We start from the raw sequence: 21,834 nt of genomic DNA on the forward strand, positions 1-21,834 counted from the left end.
TTTTTCTCCGAAGATAACAATAGAAAGCAGTCTCGAATGAACCACCCTTTAAGCACAACGCAGAATAACAGACGTTTACTCTCCTTTTCAGCAGATTTTTGTTTTTACTTTTGTTCATATTGTGGCCATTTAGGAGATCACTTCATGATCCTTCTTTCGAGGTAAAGTCATTTTGAAAAATATTTTTAAAAAGAAAGTTGTCTTTTTATCATAAAGAAAACAAATCAAAGATTTAGAAAATACGGTACCATCAAAATTCTGAACATTTTACCTTTACAATTAGAATTGTGTTAATGTAAACATTGTTTACAACGAGATTAGACGTGGCTCTCCGGGATAAACATGTAACAAAAAAATAAAAAAGAACAAAAAAAGACTATTAGGATACATCTTTTGGTGTCAAATAAGCACATTGGAGCCAGTGCTGGGTTATATTAATTAGAATTAGAAGTGTGTCTATTGTCATTAATATCAACGTTGTGAAACATTGTATGCACATCAATGTACATATTAAGAATGCATTTACACTAAATCATCAATTAGAAATAGAATAGGGGTGTCTTTAACAACATAAATCACACGATACTGCTAAAATGGAAATGTCTTTGTCTTTATTATCATAAAACGTTTACGCAAATGTCCTTTTAAGTTTTTTGTGTGTAAAATGCATAAACGCTAATGTGCATCACACAATCAGAAAGACGTGCTCAGCACGCGTCGCCGTGATACCCCACCCAATACTTTATACATGTTTACAAACGTTAAAATACAAATATGATTATACTGAAAACTTAGTTGTGTTATTTGTGAGTTTTCATATTTTTTTATAAAAAAACTTCTAGGAGGCTTGATGTTTTGGTGAGGCTGTGAAGGAAGGCGGGGCTGTATACGTTTACGTCCAATCAGAGAGCTAGGAGCATCCTTCCCTTCACGTTTATTGGCTCTTAGCTCGTGTGTGCGTTGTTATCGGTGATGCCTGCTTTTAGCATCTGGCTAACGGCTAATGCTAACCATATCCGCGGTTCTGGCGACATTATTGTTAATTTTATCAAAAACCAAATTGAATTTTGCTCTTCTCTGTGGATTCCGGGTGTCAAGGTAAGATTCCCCCTCTCGAACATCGTAATACGCTTTTATGCCACGTATGTCTGTGACATCAAGCTAATAGTCAAGCTAACAATACAGCTAACAAAAACACACTGGGGAAATAAACTGAAATATTTTTTTTTGTTTTATAAAATTAGTATTTGAATTAAACCTAACCTTAAAAAACTACGCTTCTGCTGTGTGTGTGTGCGCTCTGTTTCGGCAATGCAATGGCTGTTGCTATACAGATAAAATTACATTAAGTAATCTATGTTTTCCAAAGTAATGCATTTTATACATGAATATACTTCACAGTAATCTAATACACAGGTTGATTTATTGTCATATTGTCACTAATAGATCAAAACTGTGTTTTTATTTAAAGTCACAGTGTGTAATATCTCACCATTCGATGTCGCTGTATTGTGTAGTGCAACTTAAAAAGAGTACTACAAAGCACAAGGAAGAATGCAAACTACGGAAACGCAGAGAACGCACTGTGCCATTTTTTCTTCTCATTTTTCCCCTAGCCTTCCACGATGAACTTTATTTGAGAGTATCTGTAGCAGCAAGAGGGCAGACAATCGTGTCAGCTCTCTTAATGTGACCCTCTTGTTGTGTAAAATAAATACAAATTTCAGACTTACGAGTAATTAAAAATTTAATGTATTTTTGCTTATTATTCAAATCCATATTATCTAAACAACTTTTTTTTATCATTAGGAGGCACTAAAAACATGTCCTAGAAATTTGAAAGTGCTCCTTATAACTTAACTCCCGTGTTATTTTCGATTGTTCTCAGTTATTTTCCATTGTTCTCAGCTTAGGGATACTGCTGGAAAAGTGAATTTCCCTTCGGGGATGAATAAAGTATCTATCTATCTATCTATCTATCTATCTTAACGCATCTTATATACCCCAAAATACGGCTAAGAGGATTGGTAATGCATACAATTTTTATACGTATGCGATACTCCACGAGGTTTAATGCTACACTACTGCATTTGTGCAATGATTGATCAATTGAAAAACATTACTGACCATTTTTGCAAAACATCGTATGCAAAGGAAATCGAACCCAAGACGCTGTGGTGAGATACTTAAACTCTAGGTAACGACTACTTTTAGGACAACTCTCTGCTTTATCCATTCTTTAACATTTGTTTCTGGACAATAAAAAATAGTGTGACAATAAGATAAAATACTGTATAGCGAGGGGGCTGGGAATCCCCTCCTCTGAATCAATCTCCCAAAAAGAGTCAGAAATGACTCTAGCCACCTCCCACTAGGGGGATATGGCTGTGGTATATATACTTTTATTATGTCATCTGTATCACTAGTGGTCTAGTGTAGGGGTCTCCCACCTTTTTCAAGCTGAGAGCTTCTTTTTGTTACTAATTAAAGCAAAGGGTACCCAGTATCCTGTTATCACTTGTAACTATGTTATTACTATGTTAGTTATTGGAAGTAGGGTTTAATAGACCTAACTAATAAAAAAAAAAATAATTTGGCTAGAAAATTACAGTGACCCAGCTATTTTCAGGACAGATCTGCAGGCACGTTAACTGAGCTCAGGGGGGCGCCATGTTAGGTTTTGGCGCTCACACCGCCATGACCCGGGTTCAAATACCATTGCATGTAATGTTTTGCAATTTCTAGTAGGCAAAAATGTTTGTACTGATCAACCATTCCACTATTATATAGTGTAAGTGTATAAAATGTGGACCGGTTATACAGAAATAAAAATTGTAGCTCTTGCGGTAGTTTTAATTCTATGCGGCTATTTTTGCGAGTGTGTCTTAAAATCCTTTGCCTCTTATAATAAAGAAATATGGTGTGTTATAGTTCATGTTGTATGTGTGGTAAAAGTAGGTTTGGATTATAAGTAAATGTAAATGAAAAGAAAATCTAACAACTCCAGACCATGATGTGGATTTAGTTTCATACATGACATTCTATGTGTCCTTTTCCTAGTTGAAAGCGTGATTCGTCACCTCTTCCCAACATGGGAACGTTGAGACCAGCCCATTCATCAGCTGCATGGAGATGACCTGCCACCCGTTCGGGAATGGTCAGAATGGGGCCTGATGTGCCCCTTCTCAATGAGTACAAGCAGGAGTTCTTCTGGAAGCGCTTCCCCCAAACGGTATTGGGGGGTCCGCGCTTCAAGTTGGGCTACTGGGCCCCGCCGTACGTCTATGTCAATCAGGCCCTCCTTTTCCTGACGCCATGGTTGTTCGGTGGTGTTGGCACGCTGCTCTGCCAGTGGCAACTTCTCAAGGAAGTGCACGGCGCCGTGCTTGCCGGTGCACTGATGTTCGCCGCGGCAGGGGGCGTCCAGGCTGCGGCGTTGTATGCCGGAAGACGCAGCGGCGCCGTGGAGAGAATCAGGGCACCCAACACCTTGGTGGATGAAGAAGAAGTTGAATTTACTCACTGTGTCAGCCCTGAAACTGTTCGATTCATTGCCCCCGGGAAGCGATTCGGCCTGAATGTGGTGATCCACACCTTAATGGCAGGGCTGTTGTGTGGATTTGGGACTTGGTATGTGCTACTTGGCAGACTGACCTCTCTATATGGCAGCATTAGCGTGTCCCTGGTGGTTTTTATCCTGAGTTGGGTGACTCTGTGCATAGCTGAATATTCCCTGGTCGTCAACACCGCTACAGAGACTGCCACTTTCCAGGCACAGGACACTTATGAGATTACCCCGCTCACCCGACCGCTTTATATTTTTATTTTCATTGTTGTGGACCTGACGGACAGGTGAGTAACAAGTTAGCTGCATTGATGCACTCAAATCTATTGTTCACATTATGCTGTACTTGGCCGTTTTTAGGTTATCCGGCCCAGTTCCGGAACTCCAACTTGCCAGTCAGGTCCTTCATGTGCTTTTTCTTTTCCTACCTCTGCTGTGGGCTCTTGGTATACTACCTCCTTTGGATGCTTTTTTTCTCTGGGGAATGGAGCAGGTGCTGGTGTTTGGATTAGGAGGTTCCCCTATGTCCAGCAACTTCAGGTTTGTGTTTGAGTATCACTCACAGGACAATCAACTCCGTTTTATCATCGTGCAATGTATTTCAGAAACATGCAAAGGGTGCAAAATCCACGATTTACATAGCATTAAAAAAAGGATTTCTACTTTCCCTACTTCAGACACAATGATCTCATTGAACGTACGTTGTTGTAGTTTTGTGTGAAACATATTGATTTCATGATGCATATTCATCCAAACAAAGCATTTGCAACTATTGTGCATTTTAAAACGCCAATTCCTCACTAGAAACACAGCCAATGTGGTGTTTTTCACCAATCAGATGTCAGTTGGAATTCCTGCACAATTTTCCACTTCTAAACCCCTCTACTTCCCTTCTCACTCATATCACTGGGTGCACACATCTGTACACACTAGCGTTTATTAAAGGGACAGTGTCTATTATTTGACCACTGTATTAAGTAGCACTTAAAAAAACGTTTTAAATTCACTTGCTTGTGTGTGTGCTCATTTCTTAGGCTGCTTTTGATGTTTGTCGCCTCGACCGGCGTGGCCGTGTCAAATTATTTCATCCCTTCAACACTGGGAGTGGTCCTCTTCTCCACCGCCGCTGGCTTTCTGCTGAGTTTGGACCTCAGCCAAGTCGGGGCACTCTGCCGGGCCCCAAGGACCGAGCGCAGGGACTTGGGCCTCCGCAGCGCAAGGTCGCCACCCCCGCCGCTTTCCAACACTTTTGGCTGGAGCCTAGGCTGCGGTGAAGTGGCATTCTACGTGGGAGTGTTGTTGGCGGCCGTGGCGGAAACGGGCCTGTTGCATCACTTCCACAATCAGGCTCAGTCTCACAGTTTAGTCAAGGGACCCCAAGCTCCTGTCAGCTACCTGCTACTGGTCCTTTTCTCCCTCTGCTGGCTTCTGAGAGAGATCCAAGGGGCCTACCTATGTGCTGGCTTATTCCTTAATCCGGTGTACCCAAAAGGCATGTCCAGTGTGCAGACTTTCAAACAGAAAAACCGAGGCTTATTTGTAGCGGCGGCCATCAGAAGAGTCCTTCTCAATCTTGGTGAGATCATGGTGAAATCGACTGTTTTACATTGTAAAGCTAAGGGATTAACGACAGTGTAACGGTTTGTGTGCATGTGTTTCCAGTTTCTCCATTTGCATTGATTGCCTTCCTGTCAATGGACGAATCCCTGCAGCAGCTCCACGGGGTTCCTCTCAGTGTGGGATTTGCACGAGCCTTCAGAGTGGTAGGCGCACAGAATAGATATTGATTTTTTGATAAGCGCAAATATGTTGTTCAAACAAAAGCTAACATACAGCGTTTCTTTTTCCCTCTCATTTTTGTGTGGTCAACATGAATTTTGAAGCATGTTTTTTTTCTCAGGCATGGCAGAGCTCAGAGGAGGCTTTACTGCAAGTGGTGGTGGTTGTCATTGTGCGCCTTGTAGCCGGAAATAACAAGCTGCCTGGCTGGGACGAACTTGGCACAGGAGTTCAACTACTACTGGTGAGAACATGTGTTGTATGACTTGATCCTAGAGATGTAGAGAAGTATTGTCGATACCAGGTATCAGTGTTGGTATGGATACTCAGACCGAAACGCAACAGTAAGTGAACTGAGCGCGGAGTTCATATGAATGTTAAAGTCCTCCATGATTATTATTTTGTCTTCATAATAATAATAATAATAATAATTTCCTTGTATTGTCATTCTGTGTAACAATGTACACAGAACGAAATGTCGATTGCACCTGACCCGTTGTAGCGAGCCGATGCAGCCGCAGCCAACAGAGGGCGCCGCCGACCACTTTTTAAGTCTTAGGAATGACTCGGCCGGGGCGCGAACCACCGACCTCCCAGTCTCAAAGCGGGCGCCTTACCATCTAGGCTACTGAGCTGGTATTCACATAGGTTACTAGGTCAGACAACAGTTCAGAGAATTCATTTAAGAAAACTGGGCATGGTCCTGGTTACTACATAAATTGACATTAAAGAGGACCGCATGACAAGAGCCTCAAACGCCTTATAATCATTAGAGGTACTTGAGTATTTAGGAATTAAATGCATGTATTGCAGTTTAAAAAAAAAAAAATGTGTGGTACGGTATTTAGAAAATGTGTTGGTTGTATACAAATACGGGATCCATATTTTAATTTTTTTATTTAAACGTTAGGAAATTTGCAATTGTGCTCTTTTTTTAAGGATGGTACAAAGTTTCAGAGTACTTAAGTATTAAGGACTCATCAGTATCAGTCTAAATAAAGTGGTATCGAGCATCCTCATTACTACTATTACTACAGTAATTACTATTACTTTTGTTGTCAAGAAAATTGTGTAATATGACCCTAAAAATGTCATCTTTTATTTAAATAACAAAAATGTTTACAATTTTAACAATCAGTAGTTACCAGCCACACACACTATAAACAAATTATATGTTGGTTCAAAATAAATCCGACAAAGAATAATCTTTGAAAAACTACTGGAAACAGGAGGCATTTAATGAAAAAAAAAAAAACACCCTCTATTTATATTTAATTTGATATAAATATTGTTTTCCAAAATAAAGGGTTTCTTATTCACAATCCTCCCAAAAGTGTTTTCTCTATATACAATTTTCATCTTGGTGTATGGGTATTATAAGGCCTCTTTGAAATCAGTTGGGTATTGTTAACACATGCTTTATGGAGAAAATATTCTCCTTTTAACTTTTCAAAGACACCAAAAATAATGGCCACCTTCATTATAACTATATATATATTTGGACTGAGATTCAAAATAATTTAAATGAATCAATATTCTCTAAAGTCTTTTAAAAAGTCACTACAAGGCAAATGCTCACATGGCCTTCATATCCAGACTGAGCGATTAATGTATGAAAATTAAGGAAGGAGAAATGCACGCAACCAGTGATCAAACATGACTTTCATAGGTTGGGCTCCTGATGGATCGCCTAAGCCAGTTCCTGGCCAAGCTGAAATTCACTCTCACCGTGTTGGTGACATCCTGGACCGAGAAAAAGCAGCGGCGGCAGTCAGCTGGAACCCTCCTGGCGGTCAACGCTTCCCTTTGCCCGATGCTCCTGGCCGTAGTCACACTTTCAGCCCTGCTCTCGGCCCCTCTGCTTCCCCTCTTCACACTCCCCATCTTCTTGGTGGCCTTCCCCAGACCTCAGCGCAGTTGGCCGGGGCCCGTTGGAACTGCCTGTCCGTGCCCGGACTCTATCTTCTACCAGCAAATGAGCGGAAGTCTTGCTACTGCCCTAAGGATGGCATTTGCCAGAGGGTCCCTGGGTTAGTTATCAAGCATGTCCTTTATTCTTTTTTTTTAAATGTTTTACGCCAGTAAATACTATCCATCAAAGATGGTGTTTAGTCTTCAGCAAAATGAGAAAAATGTCAGACAATTTCAAAAATATTTTTAAATTCGAAAACAACTTTAAAATCAATTAAAAAAACTCATACCTAAATTATTTACTTAAAAAACAAGTTGACGTGATAGTAAAATAACAAATATCTGGCATGGCACAAAATTCTGCTTATTTTAAGAATTCTATTTAAAAGTATGGTTGCATAGTAAAAAATAAATTTTTTTGTAAATATTGTAGAATAAGGAAAATAGTACTTAAATTTTTAAGGTAAAATTGAAAAAAATAGGCTTTAATTTTAATTATTATTTGTTTTTATTTTACAAAAAAAGTCCTAGCTGACAATACAGTTAAATTCAACAAGTCAAGTCAAATCATGTTTATTTGTAGAGACCTTAATCACAAAAAGTCACAAAGGGCTGCACAGACCACCATGACATGATCTGATCTGAGACCTATATGAGGGCAAGAAAAAAACTCTAAAACCTTGAGAAGGTGGCTCACATGAGGTAATCCCCCCTGTAGATTACCAGGCTACAATGGATCTTGCAAGGGAAACCTCAGACATTACACAGACCTCATCAACATGAAATACAGGCAATAACAAAATGTCCAAAATAAGACAAAAGTTATCTGCCAATTGGCCAATATTTTGGGGATTCGGTGAAGGTATTTCTAATATGGGAGATATCAATTAACCACACAATTAATATAATACGTAAAATATTTGTGCATTATTACATTTATGACATCATTTTTTATTTCTATCTAGTGTTAGATCTTGTGACAGTTTGAAGGGGAGCGTGTCAAATTCTAGAAAGAATCTATTATTGCCTTTAGTAATGTTAAGAAATTCACACAGACGAGTGAAATTCAAAGGGCACTAAATTCCATGTTTTTGTCTGGATTTGGTTCCTTCCTCTCTCATGAGACGGCAGAAGGAAATATTCTTTCTTGTAGGCTCTAAGCAAGTGCAAGCACTGGATGCTCATAGTCCAGTGCAAAAAATCCAAAGCTTTGTTCACACTTGAGGGTGTGCAGCGAGCAGTAAAGGAGTCCCCCTCCTCATGTCACTTCCCATCACGTTCTGACATGTTTTCACGGGACGTGACATTATCCTTGAGCCACCTAAAACAAAAGACTCCCAAACATGAATGCTCACAATCTGCTCACGGAAATTCAAGGGCAGGCAAAGGAGCGATGAATCATTTTCTGAGAATTTGTAAGAGGAGGGATATTAACATTTTGTTCGATCGTTTTGGGTTTTTTTTGTTTTTTATTTTTGTTCTGTTTCAAATTGTGATGGTGATTATGTGTTCCATCCGCAGGCTCCTTAGCACCAGGCTCTCACTTTCTTGGTCGCTTTCAGGACCGCATGGTTTGGATTATGATTTTGGAGCGAGGATACGGCTACTGCACTGTCAATATAAAGGTACATACTCTGCAGTGACCATTCAGTGATCAGCCTTTTATGTTGAACTTCAAGATAGTTTTAATTGGAAAAAAAGGTTTTGCAATCACATTGACATAATTGAAAATGTTATTTACTGCATTTCAATTGTTAAAAAGGGGTTTGGGGTGAGTGAATATCACCATATTTCGCACATTGCAATAGTATTCCTCCTAGAACAGAGAAAAATATATCCCACCCAAGTATTTAAAATGATATGATCTGTCATATACGCAGATACCTTTTGTATATCCTACAGCATTTGGAAATGTACAATTCTAAATAGAAAATAGTATCAGATCGTAAATACAACATATTGTCACTGTCATGTGAAAAAGACAATTTTTTTCTTGACGTTTCACAGAAACATTTTTGTCCACCAAAACATACATTTGGGAGAATTTAATGTCACTGCAGTGACAAACTTTCTGATTTTGAGTTGTTTAACTCATTATTATTGCCGGCATTAGCTCAGGAGTTAAAGCGTTTGTCTTGGGATCAAGATGTCGCAGGTTCGATTCCCAACTCCTCCGTGTTATATGTGGAAGTGTCTTTGGGCAAGACACTGAATCCTTAATGCCCACGATAGCAGGCTTTGCATGGCTGATGTTGCTACCGGCTAGTTAGTGCAGTGTTTTTCAACCTTTTTTGAGCCAGGGCATGTTTTTTACATTAGAAAAATTTTGCAGCACACCATGAACCAAAAATGTTATAAAATGACACTGAAGAGTATGTTTAATTACAATATTATTTTTAATACCCCCAGTTTTTACAGTACAGACACTTGACAATGACATCATTTTTGCAGAAAATGATACATAAATGTTTTATAAAAGTTAAGATTTTAAAAAGTGACATTGGATAATTTCTCACGGCACACCTGACGACCTCTCGCGGCACAGTGGTTGAAAATCACTAAGTTAGTGTGTAAAAGGAAAAAGTGTGAAGTGCATCGTAAAGCGCTTTGGGAGGTCTTCATTGACTTTAAAAGCGCTATAAAAATGCAGACCATTTACATGAACCGCATGGATAACAATTTGGGATTTTTTTTCATCTTGATATTTACGAAATTTCCAAAAAATAAGTCAATATTTCTTTTAACTACATTTACATGGTTTAACCACAAATTTATTTTGAAGACATTCACACGAAGGCATCCATTAAATGCATAGCAATTATGGGGTGATGTAGTTCTAGGAATGTTACATACTATTTCTTATCAGACTGATACTTGTTTCTCAAGTAATTATAGCAAATATTTATACCCCTAATACAAAAAACCCTTTACTCTCCCTAAAAATCCATTTTATACCTGGTTCCAAAATGAACCCGTGATAGGCCAAGTCTGTCTAGTATAAACCTCTTCTTTTTACAATTATTATACAATTAGATACTATATTATACATTGAAATCAAAGAATAAACTATTTTGCAAGCTTAAGCATTTGTTCAACAAACACAAGTACTCTATAAACTTTTTTGTTTTTACAAATAACCAATGTACCATCAAATAATATTAAGCCAATCAGAATGCAGAACACATTGCGCGATGCAAATCCGTGAAGTAACAAAACCTTAGAAAGTAAAGCACCTTATAGTGATGGATTACAGTACTATAAATCCCTAAACAATAGTTTTAGTTAAAATGACAAGGAATTAAGGGCAAAAAATGCTAATGATTTTATAGGTTGATATTGGCGACATGAGTACCAATTCCTTAAAACAAGGCTTTATCTGGACTCATACAGGTACTTGTTATAGGTACTCGTCCATCTTATTAAATATCACTCTTTTGACCGTTTCCAGTTAAAGCACTGATATCTGTCTTAGTACTTTCAATACATGACATTTCCAGGAAAACACAATGGCATCATTTTCACTGAAACTGGTATAGTCTTAACTGAAAACAAACAAGTAATAAAGACTTAAAAGAGAAAATTAGCTAAAGGAATGTTAAGATAAATAGGCAATAACCAATATATATTAAAAATGTTTTCCCCTTTAAAATTGCCTAATCTCATCTCATTAGCTACACCGCTTATCCTCAGTAGGGTCGCGGGGGTGCTGGAGCCCATCCCAGCAATCATCGGACAGTGGGCAGGGGACACCCTGAACTGGTTGCCGGCCAATCGCAGGGCACACGGGGACAGACAACTCACTCGCTCAATCACACCTAGGGACAATTTGGACCGGCCAATTCACCTGACATGCATGTTTTTGGAATGTGGGAGGAAACCGGAGTGCCCGGAGGAAACCCATGTTTAGAATTTTCTATACATCTGATTTGTCATTCTTACTCGTATAACGGCCACAAAAGCACAACCGATAATTTCATTGGACCATATCTGCAAATATATCTTGAAAAAGGCCACATATCACACAAACCCTGATAGTTGTGATCTGCATAAGATAGAATGCCTGACATTCCCGCCGTTAGTGACCTAACCGTGGCTTTTATCCTCAGGGTTTGGAGCTACAGGAGACATCATGCCACACGGTGGAGGCTCGCAGGGTGGACGAGGTCTTCGAGGCTGCGTTCGAAAGGCCGGAGCGTCTCGGTTTGACGCAAGGTTTGAACCCGCACTGGGCCAACGCGCTAACGCCATGCGCGGCATTGGCGGTACGCGTCTACTCGGACGCCCGGAACGTCCTGTCGGGCATCATCGACTCGCACGACAACCTGCGGAAGCTTCAGGACGACTTCCTGAAAGCCCTGGTGTGGCTGCTCCTGCGTTACTGCGTTAAAAAGCACAAAGGTATTCCCAAATTCTTAGAGATGCCAAATGTGAAGAAATGGTTCGCGGTTTTTGCACAAAATCTTTTCATATTTCATCTATATATTCCAATTCTTTTCCGAGATAATGCATTTTGAGCATGGCGGCGCGATGGTTAGCGCGTGTGCAGCACAGTTCTGAGGTCATGGGTTCAAATCCAGCTGCCAACCTTCCTGTGCAGAGTTTGCATGTTCTCCCCGTGCTTGCGTGGGTTTCTTTCGGGCACTTCGGTTTCCTCCCACATTCCAAAAACATGCAATTGGGCGGTCCAAATTGTCCCTAGGTGTGAATGAGCGAGCGAATTGTCTGTCCCTGTGTGCCCTGCGACTGGCTTGCAACCAGTTCAGGGTGTCCCCTGCCACTGCCCGAAGATAGCTGGGATGGGCTCCAGCACCCCCGCGACCCTACTGAGGATAAGCGGTGCAGATAGATGGATGGATGCATTTTGAGGACAGAATGTCTTGTCTCTGTCATCCTGATCTGTGACATCATTGGAGGATACCTGCACTGCCGGTTGTCACATTGTTCTACGTGTTAATCAATCAAAGAGATTACGAGTGTTTTGAGCAAAGTTAGTTTGAAAGTAGTTTTTGTGAAGAATGCCTAGACGTTGTGTTGCAGGTGGATGTAATGGTACAGCCAAAAAGGGGCTAACCGGCAAAAATAACACACGGCTAGCCGCCATCAGGGAGCTAACCTGGACCGACCAGCAAAAGGCCGCCGCGGGAAAAATGCGAGCATGGCCATCCAAAAAGCACTTATGCTCCTTTTCTATCACACAGTTCTGACCCAACTCGCCTCTCCCGAGTTGGTTTTCCATTATTAAAAAGTAACAGGTTCTCAGTCCCTGGGAGCCCGGCCGCTTCTATTCCCGCAACTGCAACCCTGTCGCAAACGTCTTTCACCTTGCTGCTTCCAAATGTATATGCCTCTCATGTCTTTTTACAAAAAACAGCCACACTAAGTGTACCAAGTACATTAATAGCTCTGCTGCACGTTCATCCATTGAGACTTATCTGAGTGAGAGTGTGCTCCTGGTTCGCGCCCAAGATCCGCGCCAAATGTGACGGTGAAATGACGTCAAGACGCAGCACCGACCTATAATGGAAAAGATTCCTGGGGAGAGGCCGGAAGAAATCGGGCGGGGCGAGGAAGGCCAGAACCGTGTAGTGAAAAAGTGGCTTTAGTGAGCATCCAGGCTAACCGGTAAACAACAGCGACAACGACTCCGGTAATAAACGCAAAGCCGGTGGTCTAGAATACCATCCTACCCATCTAGACTTTCTACCAATTCCCAGTGTTTATGCACACGCATTCAGTAAATGTGCAAGTTTTCATCTTATTTATCATATGTGCCTTTGAGAGCGATGATACAATCATTTGAAAGCAGTGAGTATTTAAGATTGACTTATTTGAATCTTTCACTACTTCAAAATACAGTCTTCCGATGTAGCTTTTAAGCTGGGATTGTTTTTCTGTAGTAGCTTTTTAGCATGGTATTTGTTAATGACGGTAAAGTGTATTTATTCATGCCAAACGTATTTCATCATCAGTAAAAATTCTGTTTTCTATCATTTTAAGTCTTAGTGTTCCTGGTTTTACTTGGTTACAAAGAAAACACAGTTGCTGATAGATCCGCCCGCCTACGGACATCTTAACAGGGTAGGATGTTTTGGTAGAACTCTGGCCGGGAGTAAACTGAGGAACAAGGCAAAACCGCCGCTACCGCCAGGCTAGACGGCCAAACAACACACAGTGGGCAGGCAAAGAGCGCCAAATGAAAGAAAATAAAACGGGAAAGCCCTCGGGAGCCCGGACATTTATGGGGAGCTCGCCGGACAAAATTACACCAACTGCGACCCACGCGGCGAAAAAACACAAACGAAAATCTACAACTGTAAAACCAAAAAGGAGACAAAGGAAAACAAGGGACGCACACTGTAATAGCAGCGTGTGGAGGTTGAAGCACACAACTCGGACAAAACAGTCACAAGGCCCCCAGCGAAAGGGTACAGGATTTGTACGGGGGCTTTAAATCCTCGAAAATGCTTGTATTTTAATCTCGTGTTTAAACAGAGCTCGAATTTTGGGTGAAGTGCTTGTAAATGCTGGAAACAGTTTCCATGTTTCTTAACAGGTCTAGCTAAACATGATGCAGAAACTGCTTTCTAGTGCCTTTGCTTTGCCGTTGCATTTCTTCCCTTGTGATTAATGGCAGCTGGCATTAGTTTGTATGGTATTGTTCTATGTAAAGTCATTGCATCTTTCAGGTCCTGCCCAAGTAGACAGGTGCATGTTACACCTAAACATGGTACGAGGAAATGTTATTAGTGCAAAAATTACGGATCAATGATGGACATTATTTATTGGCTGTGCAAAATATAAAGGTAGCGTTTCCCAGTAGTAAATTGTAATGAGAAGAACTTCTTGCAACTGAAAATGTAAGCTATGAATTACTGTCATGTTTACCCAACACCTATATGGGGAGAGAGTTACCTAAAAAATATGTACATGTTTATAGTTCAGATCCACAACTATATTCACTGATTACTCAAGCTCTAAAAATCATGTCTTGATAAATACATATGCAGGATAAAAAATTACACATGTAAATCGCTGATATTTTTGTCGATCTACAAATTCCTCATTCACACGGGATTCATTCTTTTAATGGTACTGAGAAAGTGCTTGAAATTTGCCAAGAAAAAGGAGTACTAACCCTAAGAATAAGCAAAGTTCCAGTTTCTCCAAGCAGAAATGAGTGGTATGCAATGCTGTTCACTACACAATTGCTGTTTGTTTCAGAGCTGGCCTCACATTTTGTGTTAATGGGAGTTGCTATTTTTAAAGTGATGTGTTCCTTCAATGATGTTGCAGCTCTAGAGAAAACAAGCCGAATCTCTCAACTTTGAGAGTGAATTTTTCGAGTCCCCCAGCGCGTGGAATCTTTTGCAACATATTTGCACAATTGTGGGGAGGAACACTGTCTAATTGAAAACATTCTGTTTGCAAATACCTTTGAAGGGTCCATGTGGAGCTGCGAAGAAGGGACAGCAATCAGCGGTCGCAAGTCGCAGTCTTCCCAGCAGGCGCAGACCACGTGCAACCCGCCGCACGAGGCCGTGGTGGTGGAATCCAAAGTGTCTTCTCTTCGATTTCGGCAGGACAGCTCGAGCACGACGTCCTTTGCCGACTGGTCGGATGAGGACGATCTTTTCGGCCCGCAGACTGCCAGGAGGACGGTCGCTTTGGTAACGGCCGAGGCCCAATCTGGACACACCATGTTACATACGGGTGGTTCTCTTCCGGGGTCTGTCGAGATGGACAGTCTTTTTGAAAACATGGCCCTCTCCGCCCTGCAGCCTTTACAGCCTTTAGGACTCGGCATCGGGATGCCGGCAGCGGACAAGGGTCACAATACGGAGATTTTCAAAGAGAGCCCCGGCTCGCTCCGCCAGCTGATGTTCAGCTGCCCTCAATCGGAAGTGTTCAACCTGCCTACTGGATGGAGAGCGGCACCTTTGTTACCGAGCAGGCTGCTGCAGCTCAGGGCGGTATATCCTGAGGACTGGTACAGGTTCGCCATGGGCCAGTTTGGACCTGTGGTGCAAAGCGACTCCTCCGAGGACATGACCAAAGCTCTGAAGGAAGACGAAACTTTGAAGGACCTCCATGCTCAGGTGGCGCTGTCATGCCTGGTGGCGCTCGGTGCAGAGTCCACCTTCACCAGCCCCAGTTATATCTACAGGCTTTACTGCGGAGACGTACCCTGGACGGAGGGCCTTGAGTGGCTGTCCTCCAGCAAAGAACTTTATCAACTCGCACTTCGGGCTTTCAGGTAACTGTTTGCAGTATTGCTTTAGCTTTTTTATCCAAAAATCCCCAACTGAGTTCAAAGGACGCTAATACTTTCTTTTCCTTTGCGCCTAAAGCTGTTTGGGTCAGAACACATTAGGTATAATGGTTGGGCGGAGTGTTAGAGTGACATCATGCTTATCCCTGCTGGATTTTTTTTTCTCGTTATAGTTGTTAGTGTAGCATGAAAGTGTTGAAAGTAAGAAAAGGGCCTGTTTCAAGTAGATTCCAAACACCAACCCAAACCCCAAGAAAGATTAAAAAAGCGCGTCCTAAGGAATGCACATACTTACACCCGCATCATAAACCAGCTGACTGGGGCTTTAATGATAACATAAGCCAGGTGATCGCATTGGAAAGTAAAAAAGTTTCAAATTCCGTACAGCTCTATTAATTATCATGATCAAATTATTGTAAAACTTTTTAGCCCTGAACCTGTGTGGTTACGATGCGAAAATTGAGAGAAATGTTCTAAAATAAGTATTAGTATAAGTATTTTTTACTTTATTCACTTAACAAGAACGTGTGTATTATTTATCCACTAGATGTTGCTGTATGGTGTAGTGCAACGGAAACAAGCTCTAAAAAGCACAAGGAATATTTCAAACTACAAAGGCAACAATCTGACAAAGGGCACCATTTATTCCTCATTTCCTTGCCCAGCCCTTTTGAGGTTTTAGGAATCAGTGCGGTAAGATAGCGGACAATTATGTCAGCTTCCTTTAGGTGAAGCTCATGTTATCTAATAATAAATCCTAATTTCTCGACCCTCAACTATATTTTGAAATGCTTTCTTATACGATGGTAAATGTATTTTTGCTTTTTGGGTATTTTTTTTCCTATCATTTTTTTACTACGAGGCGCTAAAGAACATTAACACAATGGTAACACATTTACATTTATGGGAAAACAATAATAAAAATAACACTAAAACTTTTAAAAGCAGTAGAAAAACAGTATTTAAGAAAAAATTAAAACATTTTAATCAACACAGTATAGGAGCTTATAGTGGGCAGCACGGCTGCGCAGTGGTTAGCGCGTGCGTGGCACAGTTCTGAGGTCATGAGATCAAACCTTCCTGTGTGGAGTTTGCATGTTTTCCCCGTGCTTGCGTGGGTTTCCTCACACATTCCAAAAACATGCATGGTTAAGTGGCCAGTCCAAATTGTCCCAAGGTGTAAATGGGCGAGTGAGTTGTCTGTCCCTGTGGGCCCTGCGACTGGCTGGCAAGCAGTTCAGGGTGTCCCCTGCCCACTGCCTGAAGATAGCTGGGATGGGCTCCAGCACCCCCGCGACCCTACTGAGGATAAGCGGTGCAGATAATGGATGGCTGGATGGAGTTTATAATGTTTTTTTTTAACCACTAAACTGCCCCTTTAAAGAAAGTTTTGCTCATTCTGTTCATACATATTCAAACATTTAAAACAGTACAAGCACAATAAGCTTGCTGCATCAGATAAGTGTGCACATTTTCTGCACAGTGTTTCTCATTTTTAAAGAAAAATGAGCCTGGAATACTATAAAGCCCACACATCCTTTTACTAGTTCCTTCTTGTATGCCTATTGGTGAGAAGGGGTTGCAAGTGGGATACAAACTTCTGACACAGGAAATTTGCCCAATTTACTTTTAGGGATGTCATCTGTTTTTGTGAAAACAAACTATTTTTCCTAATGGTTTGAAGTATTTTGTCTTTTTTTTGTGGATTTTCTTTCTTGGTGTGAGTCTGGAAATAATTCTGGTCAAACTGCCCATCCAATAACCCACTGCTGTCTTTGTGCTGTAAACTGTCAGGTTTAGTTTCAAGCTCCTGTTCGATCAAGCCAGTCTTGGGCCCATGGAGTCCCCTGAGGAAATGTTCAGTGCCTTGGAGGAATATGAAAGGGACTGGTACATCGGACTAGTGTCCGAGAAGGGCTGGCACGACAGCGTCCTTCAGGAGAAGCCATTCCTCTTCTCTTTAGGTCATGATCTTTCTATGGTAAGCCTAGATTTTCAACATCATTCAGTGTTTCCCATAGAATTTTGTGAGATCTAGTGGGTTGGGTCTAGAGGGAGCCTGGGCACAGGCTCCCCTAGAAGAAAATGTTGTATATTTAAATTTTAAACTCATTGATCCGGTGCATTCTTAGAGCAAAATGGAGACGCGACATCAATGATGAAGGAGTACCTTTTGTAAACAATTGAATCATAAATACACTAGTTATGATAGGCAATGACACAGCAAACAGGTAACACCCACACGGTAAACGAGACGGGAGGAGTTTAATGCAAAAAAAAAAGAAATCTGCTCGTGATTTAATTACACTAAAAGAAATAGTGTTGTGCCGATGCTGTACTATTTAAGCTATCGTATCGGCCAGTACACAGACCAAATCATCGAAATGATCAGTAAGTGTAGGACTCATATTGGTGATTTGTTGTTAAATATCAGGTATTTAATATCAGGATCGCTGCTTTTGTGATTCCTGCTATGACAGGATGCTGGAGGATATTGTAATGTGCACCTTATGGCCTTTTTGGCTGTGCCTATGTCAGGGCCCATGTCCGTCTAAATTTTTTCCAGTTGCGAGTCATTTTGTTTCTAAGAGCTTGCAATATCAGTGCCGCGCTTTTCTGCTCCCGTTAAAAATGCCGGCAAGTGCTACGTGGTGCTAGGTTTTGTGCGTGCAACGCTCAGCGATGAACCTTTTTTCTGGTGGCAGAGAATTGACAACGCTCGTCACTGTTACTTTGTACCCAGCCATCTAATCGCGGTGCAGGTGGGGTAAATAGGCGCACGCTGTAGCACCTTACCGGCTGACAAGCAAACATTCTTTTAGACTGACAGAGATTGCACTTAAGTTTTTGAGACTCTGGCGGGACCAATAAAACCCTGGCAGCCCGCCAGAATCTTCCTATGTTTTGGAAACACAGTCAACCCAACCAAGGTCAGTAAAGTGGATTGTGTCCATCCACAGGGTACGTACACGGGTCGGGTGCTGTCCCTGCAGGAGCAGTTGGTGCAAATAGGCCGTCTGAACGGCGAAGGGGTGCGGGGTCAGTGGGCCAACCTGTCCTGGGAGCTCCTCTACGCCACCAACGACGACGAGGAGCGCTACAGCATCCAAGCCCATCCCTTCATGTTACGGAACTTGACTGTCCAGGCGGCGGACCCCCCACTGGGGTACCCCATCTACTCATCAGCCCCCTTGCACTTTCCCTGCCTTTGACCACAAAGACCTTTGTCCCCACGCCTCCACTCTACCAAAAGAATTCCTCTTTCGCCAATGAAGATGCCAGAGCAGAAAAACGGCTTTTATGCCTAGACTTATGACTTTTTCAACATGTTTTATTCATCACAGTGCTTTGGTCCAATGGTACAAAGAAGCATCAAGCAGGAACATCGATTATTGAAAAAAAAAATACACAGCAAAACAGACATTCTTTTTGGAGTGTACTCTGCACTCGTCAACCTGAGTTGGCAGCATACGACCTTGATACAGGTTATACACGAAACAGGTACCTAAAACGTCAATCGGGGCGAGTAATGGCAAACGCAAACTGGTTTGGGAGTTGATGGACCTTCTTTTGCTCCAATATTGAAATCATGACCTTGCCCGTCTGCTTTAAAGGGAAACAAATTTCTGTTACTATATCAAGGATGTGCCTTGAATATATCATGCTGTCAGTGCAATTTGTTTGTTTACACTTCACTTGTTTACAACTTGGGAAAAAAACAATTTGGATTGGTCATCGTATACCTATTATCCGTTTTTATAAGTATGTCTGTGTATAATAAAATGGCTTGTAAGAAGCTGGGAGTTTACTTTGCGCCAACAAAATGAACAATTGCAGTCGGTCCACTTTGAGCCTTTTTAGGAGACTTTTTGCTTGGTGAAGTACGCGACATCTGCATCCTAGAAGGGAAAGGATACAAATCAGCAATCAACAGGTTTCTAGTGTCTAACACCTTCAACAGAAAAGAACACAATACTTCATGTTTTAATTAAATATTTAGTATTTGCTCAACTGAATTCAAGTTTATTATAATCTTTTACTTATTTTGTCAAACAACCAGATGATTTAGACACGATTTTAGGTAAGTTTTTTTCAATCCATGTAGTAAAAACTAGAGAAACAATTTAATAATTGAAAAAAACGTTTTCCATAGTAAAAGCAAGTCGCTCGTGCCAAGCAGTGTTATTATAGTCCTAAAAAGGAATGTGGCACTTTGTCTTGAAAAAGATTTTACAAAGAAATTTGATGTGATTAAAATGATAACGTAACCCTAAAAACGAATGATCGTTAGGACGACACTAAAAGGGAAAGTGTGCATTAAGTGTGTCCTAGTGGTAAAAAATATTGATTCATTAAAAAGAAAAAACATGAGCCATCATATAAACTTTCATCTCTAAAAATGCTAATGGGAATTTTAATTTGTTTTATATAACATCAAACATAAATGTGTCATCTGCTATGGGTACCCAAATAACACAAAAAAAGCTGAAAAGCAAAATGGTGCGTCTTGGTCACTTAGTCTCCGTGGTTTATATTCTTTTCTGTGCTTTTTAGCTCTCGTTTTCGGTTGCACCACAAAATCTAGTGGTCTTAAAGTAAGAGTTTGTGCTTTAAAAATGTCATTTGCAATTCACCAGAGGGGCTTTGAACTCAAGTTACTCGGGGGGGCCGCAATGCATCAAACATGCCAACATTTTCATATAGATGTTTTTTTTTTTCAACACAGAATAAGATCCAAGGATAAAGAATAACAATCAAGAATTGTAAAAATAAACCAGTTATAAGTAAATAATAATTGAATTAGATGTCTATATCTCTCTACCTCTTTTTCCGTCTGTCTGTCCCTATGTCATATTTTTCTATCTGTCTTTTTCTGTCTCTGTTCCTCCCTCTGTCAGTCTTTGTCTCTCTCTCACTCATTCTCTTCCTCTGTCTCTTTTCTTTCTGTCTCCTTATCTGTCTCTCTCCCCCTGTCTGCCTGTCTCTTTCTGTCAGTCTTTTTCCTCTGTATGTCCGTTTCTTTGTCTCTGTCAGTCTGTCCCTATCGGTCTATTTCTCTATCTCTATCATTCTTTTTCTGTTCTCCCTCTCTCTTTATCTTTCTTTCTGTCTCCCTCTCTTTTCCTCTCTCCCTTTGCCTGATTGTCTCCCTCTCCATCTCTCTCCCTCTCAGTCTTTGTCTACTTTGCCCCATTTCATGCTTTCAACAGGAGCCGCCAGCCAAGCTCACCAGCTTTTAAACATCAAGTTTAAAACACTTAAGACGAAACTGATATTTTGCAAGATTATTCTGGATGCAATATAATTGTGGCTGCATTTGCGAGTAATTTGAACCCTGCTTAACTATCTAGCATTAAGCCAGCATAGATAAGACTCTTATGGGGAGCACTGACGTTACACTTACAGATTAAGGCATGGGAGTCAAACCATCATCACACCGGTCTCAAATGGCCCCCAGGCTGTGGGTTTGAGACCCTTGTTTTACAAGAACTACCAAGCTCACACTGGCCTGGAGAGAGATGGGCACCGCCAGGCTGTAGTCGCCCAAGACGCACCAATACTTTTATGTCAAGGTCTTTTCACACGGCTAAAAAAGGAGAACTAATCTGTTGAGCGCCTACAAATTTGCACCCTAGCTCAGCTCATGCAACTTGTTAAATGGGCCGCTGTGGTGAATCAAGGCCTTGGCTGACAACTGCACAAAAAAGCTTTCAAAATGGACATATATTCTGATGTAGAAGTACACTTACCACACCCGATTTGAAATTCTGCACTCTTTTCTTGCTCAAAAGGTTTGTAAAGAACCAAGCCATGGTGGGGGCATACTGCCAAACATAGTAGAAAGCCAAGAAGGGTTGCTGCGCGATCCACATTTCCTTGACATCATTGGCGATCCCTGCCAGCATCAAAGACACACAGCGACTCGTGGGCATCTTGTGTCCCTGGTCAGCTTGTGAAGTCGCAGTCTGAAGAACAGATGTCGTTTAATTGGATCAAAAAGTGACATCAAACTCTTGTAGTTTACTGTTAACTCCGGGCTACAGAGTGCACCCGATTAAAAACCGCATGCGATAATTTAGGGAAAAAATGTCAACGCACAGGATTTTAAGCCGCAGGCTTAAACAGCCATAACAATGAACTGCTACGCGTCAATTTCTCACATTTCAAAAAAATCAGAGGGGAAACGCCTAGTACCGAAAAGTAACAAATTCTGCCATGACCAAAACACCTGTTTTGCTGAGCTGTCAATCTCAATCAACTAATTCAGCAGTCTACTAAAAATCACATTTTTCCGCACTATAAGGCACAC

General features: G+C 41.2%; 2 protein-coding genes across 3 annotated transcripts in view; one reads left to right on the top strand and one right to left on the bottom strand.

The window, feature by feature from the left end:
* On the top strand, positions 1-19,320 carry pcnx4 (pecanex 4). Of its 2 annotated transcripts, none has more exons than XM_088354307.1 (12): positions 1-161; positions 3,061-3,852; positions 3,926-4,105; positions 4,600-5,141; positions 5,228-5,328; positions 5,466-5,588; positions 7,014-7,374; positions 8,777-8,880; positions 11,362-11,653; positions 14,696-15,509; positions 17,319-17,505; positions 18,485-19,320. In XM_088354307.1, exons 2-12 carry the CDS (start codon positions 3,155-3,157, stop codon positions 18,734-18,736), a joined length of 3,654 nt encoding a protein of 1,217 aa, XP_088210433.1. In that variant the 5' UTR covers positions 1-161; positions 3,061-3,154; the 3' UTR covers positions 18,737-19,320. The 2 variants fall into 2 exon arrangements, with proteins under 2 accessions (XP_088210433.1, XP_088210432.1); XM_088354306.1 differs by lacking the exon at positions 1-161 and adding an exon at positions 725-1,098.
* dhrs7 (dehydrogenase/reductase (SDR family) member 7) overlaps positions 18,835-21,834 on the bottom strand; it is a 16,192-nt gene continuing 13,192 nt past the window's right edge. Inside the window, exons 6-7 of the mRNA XM_088354309.1 lie at positions 21,275-21,490; positions 18,835-19,423 (exon numbers count right to left, since the gene is read on the bottom strand). Coding sequence (XP_088210435.1) covers positions 19,382-19,423; positions 21,275-21,490 — 258 coding nt within the window. The 3' untranslated portion in view covers positions 18,835-19,381. The remainder of the gene's footprint in view (positions 19,424-21,274; positions 21,491-21,834) is intronic.

This window comes from Urocampus carinirostris, chromosome 15 (genome assembly GCF_059441175.1).
Source record: "Urocampus carinirostris isolate Australia breed hairy pipefish chromosome 15, RoL_Ucar_1.0, whole genome shotgun sequence".
Lineage (NCBI taxonomy): Eukaryota > Metazoa > Chordata > Actinopteri > Syngnathiformes > Syngnathidae > Urocampus > Urocampus carinirostris.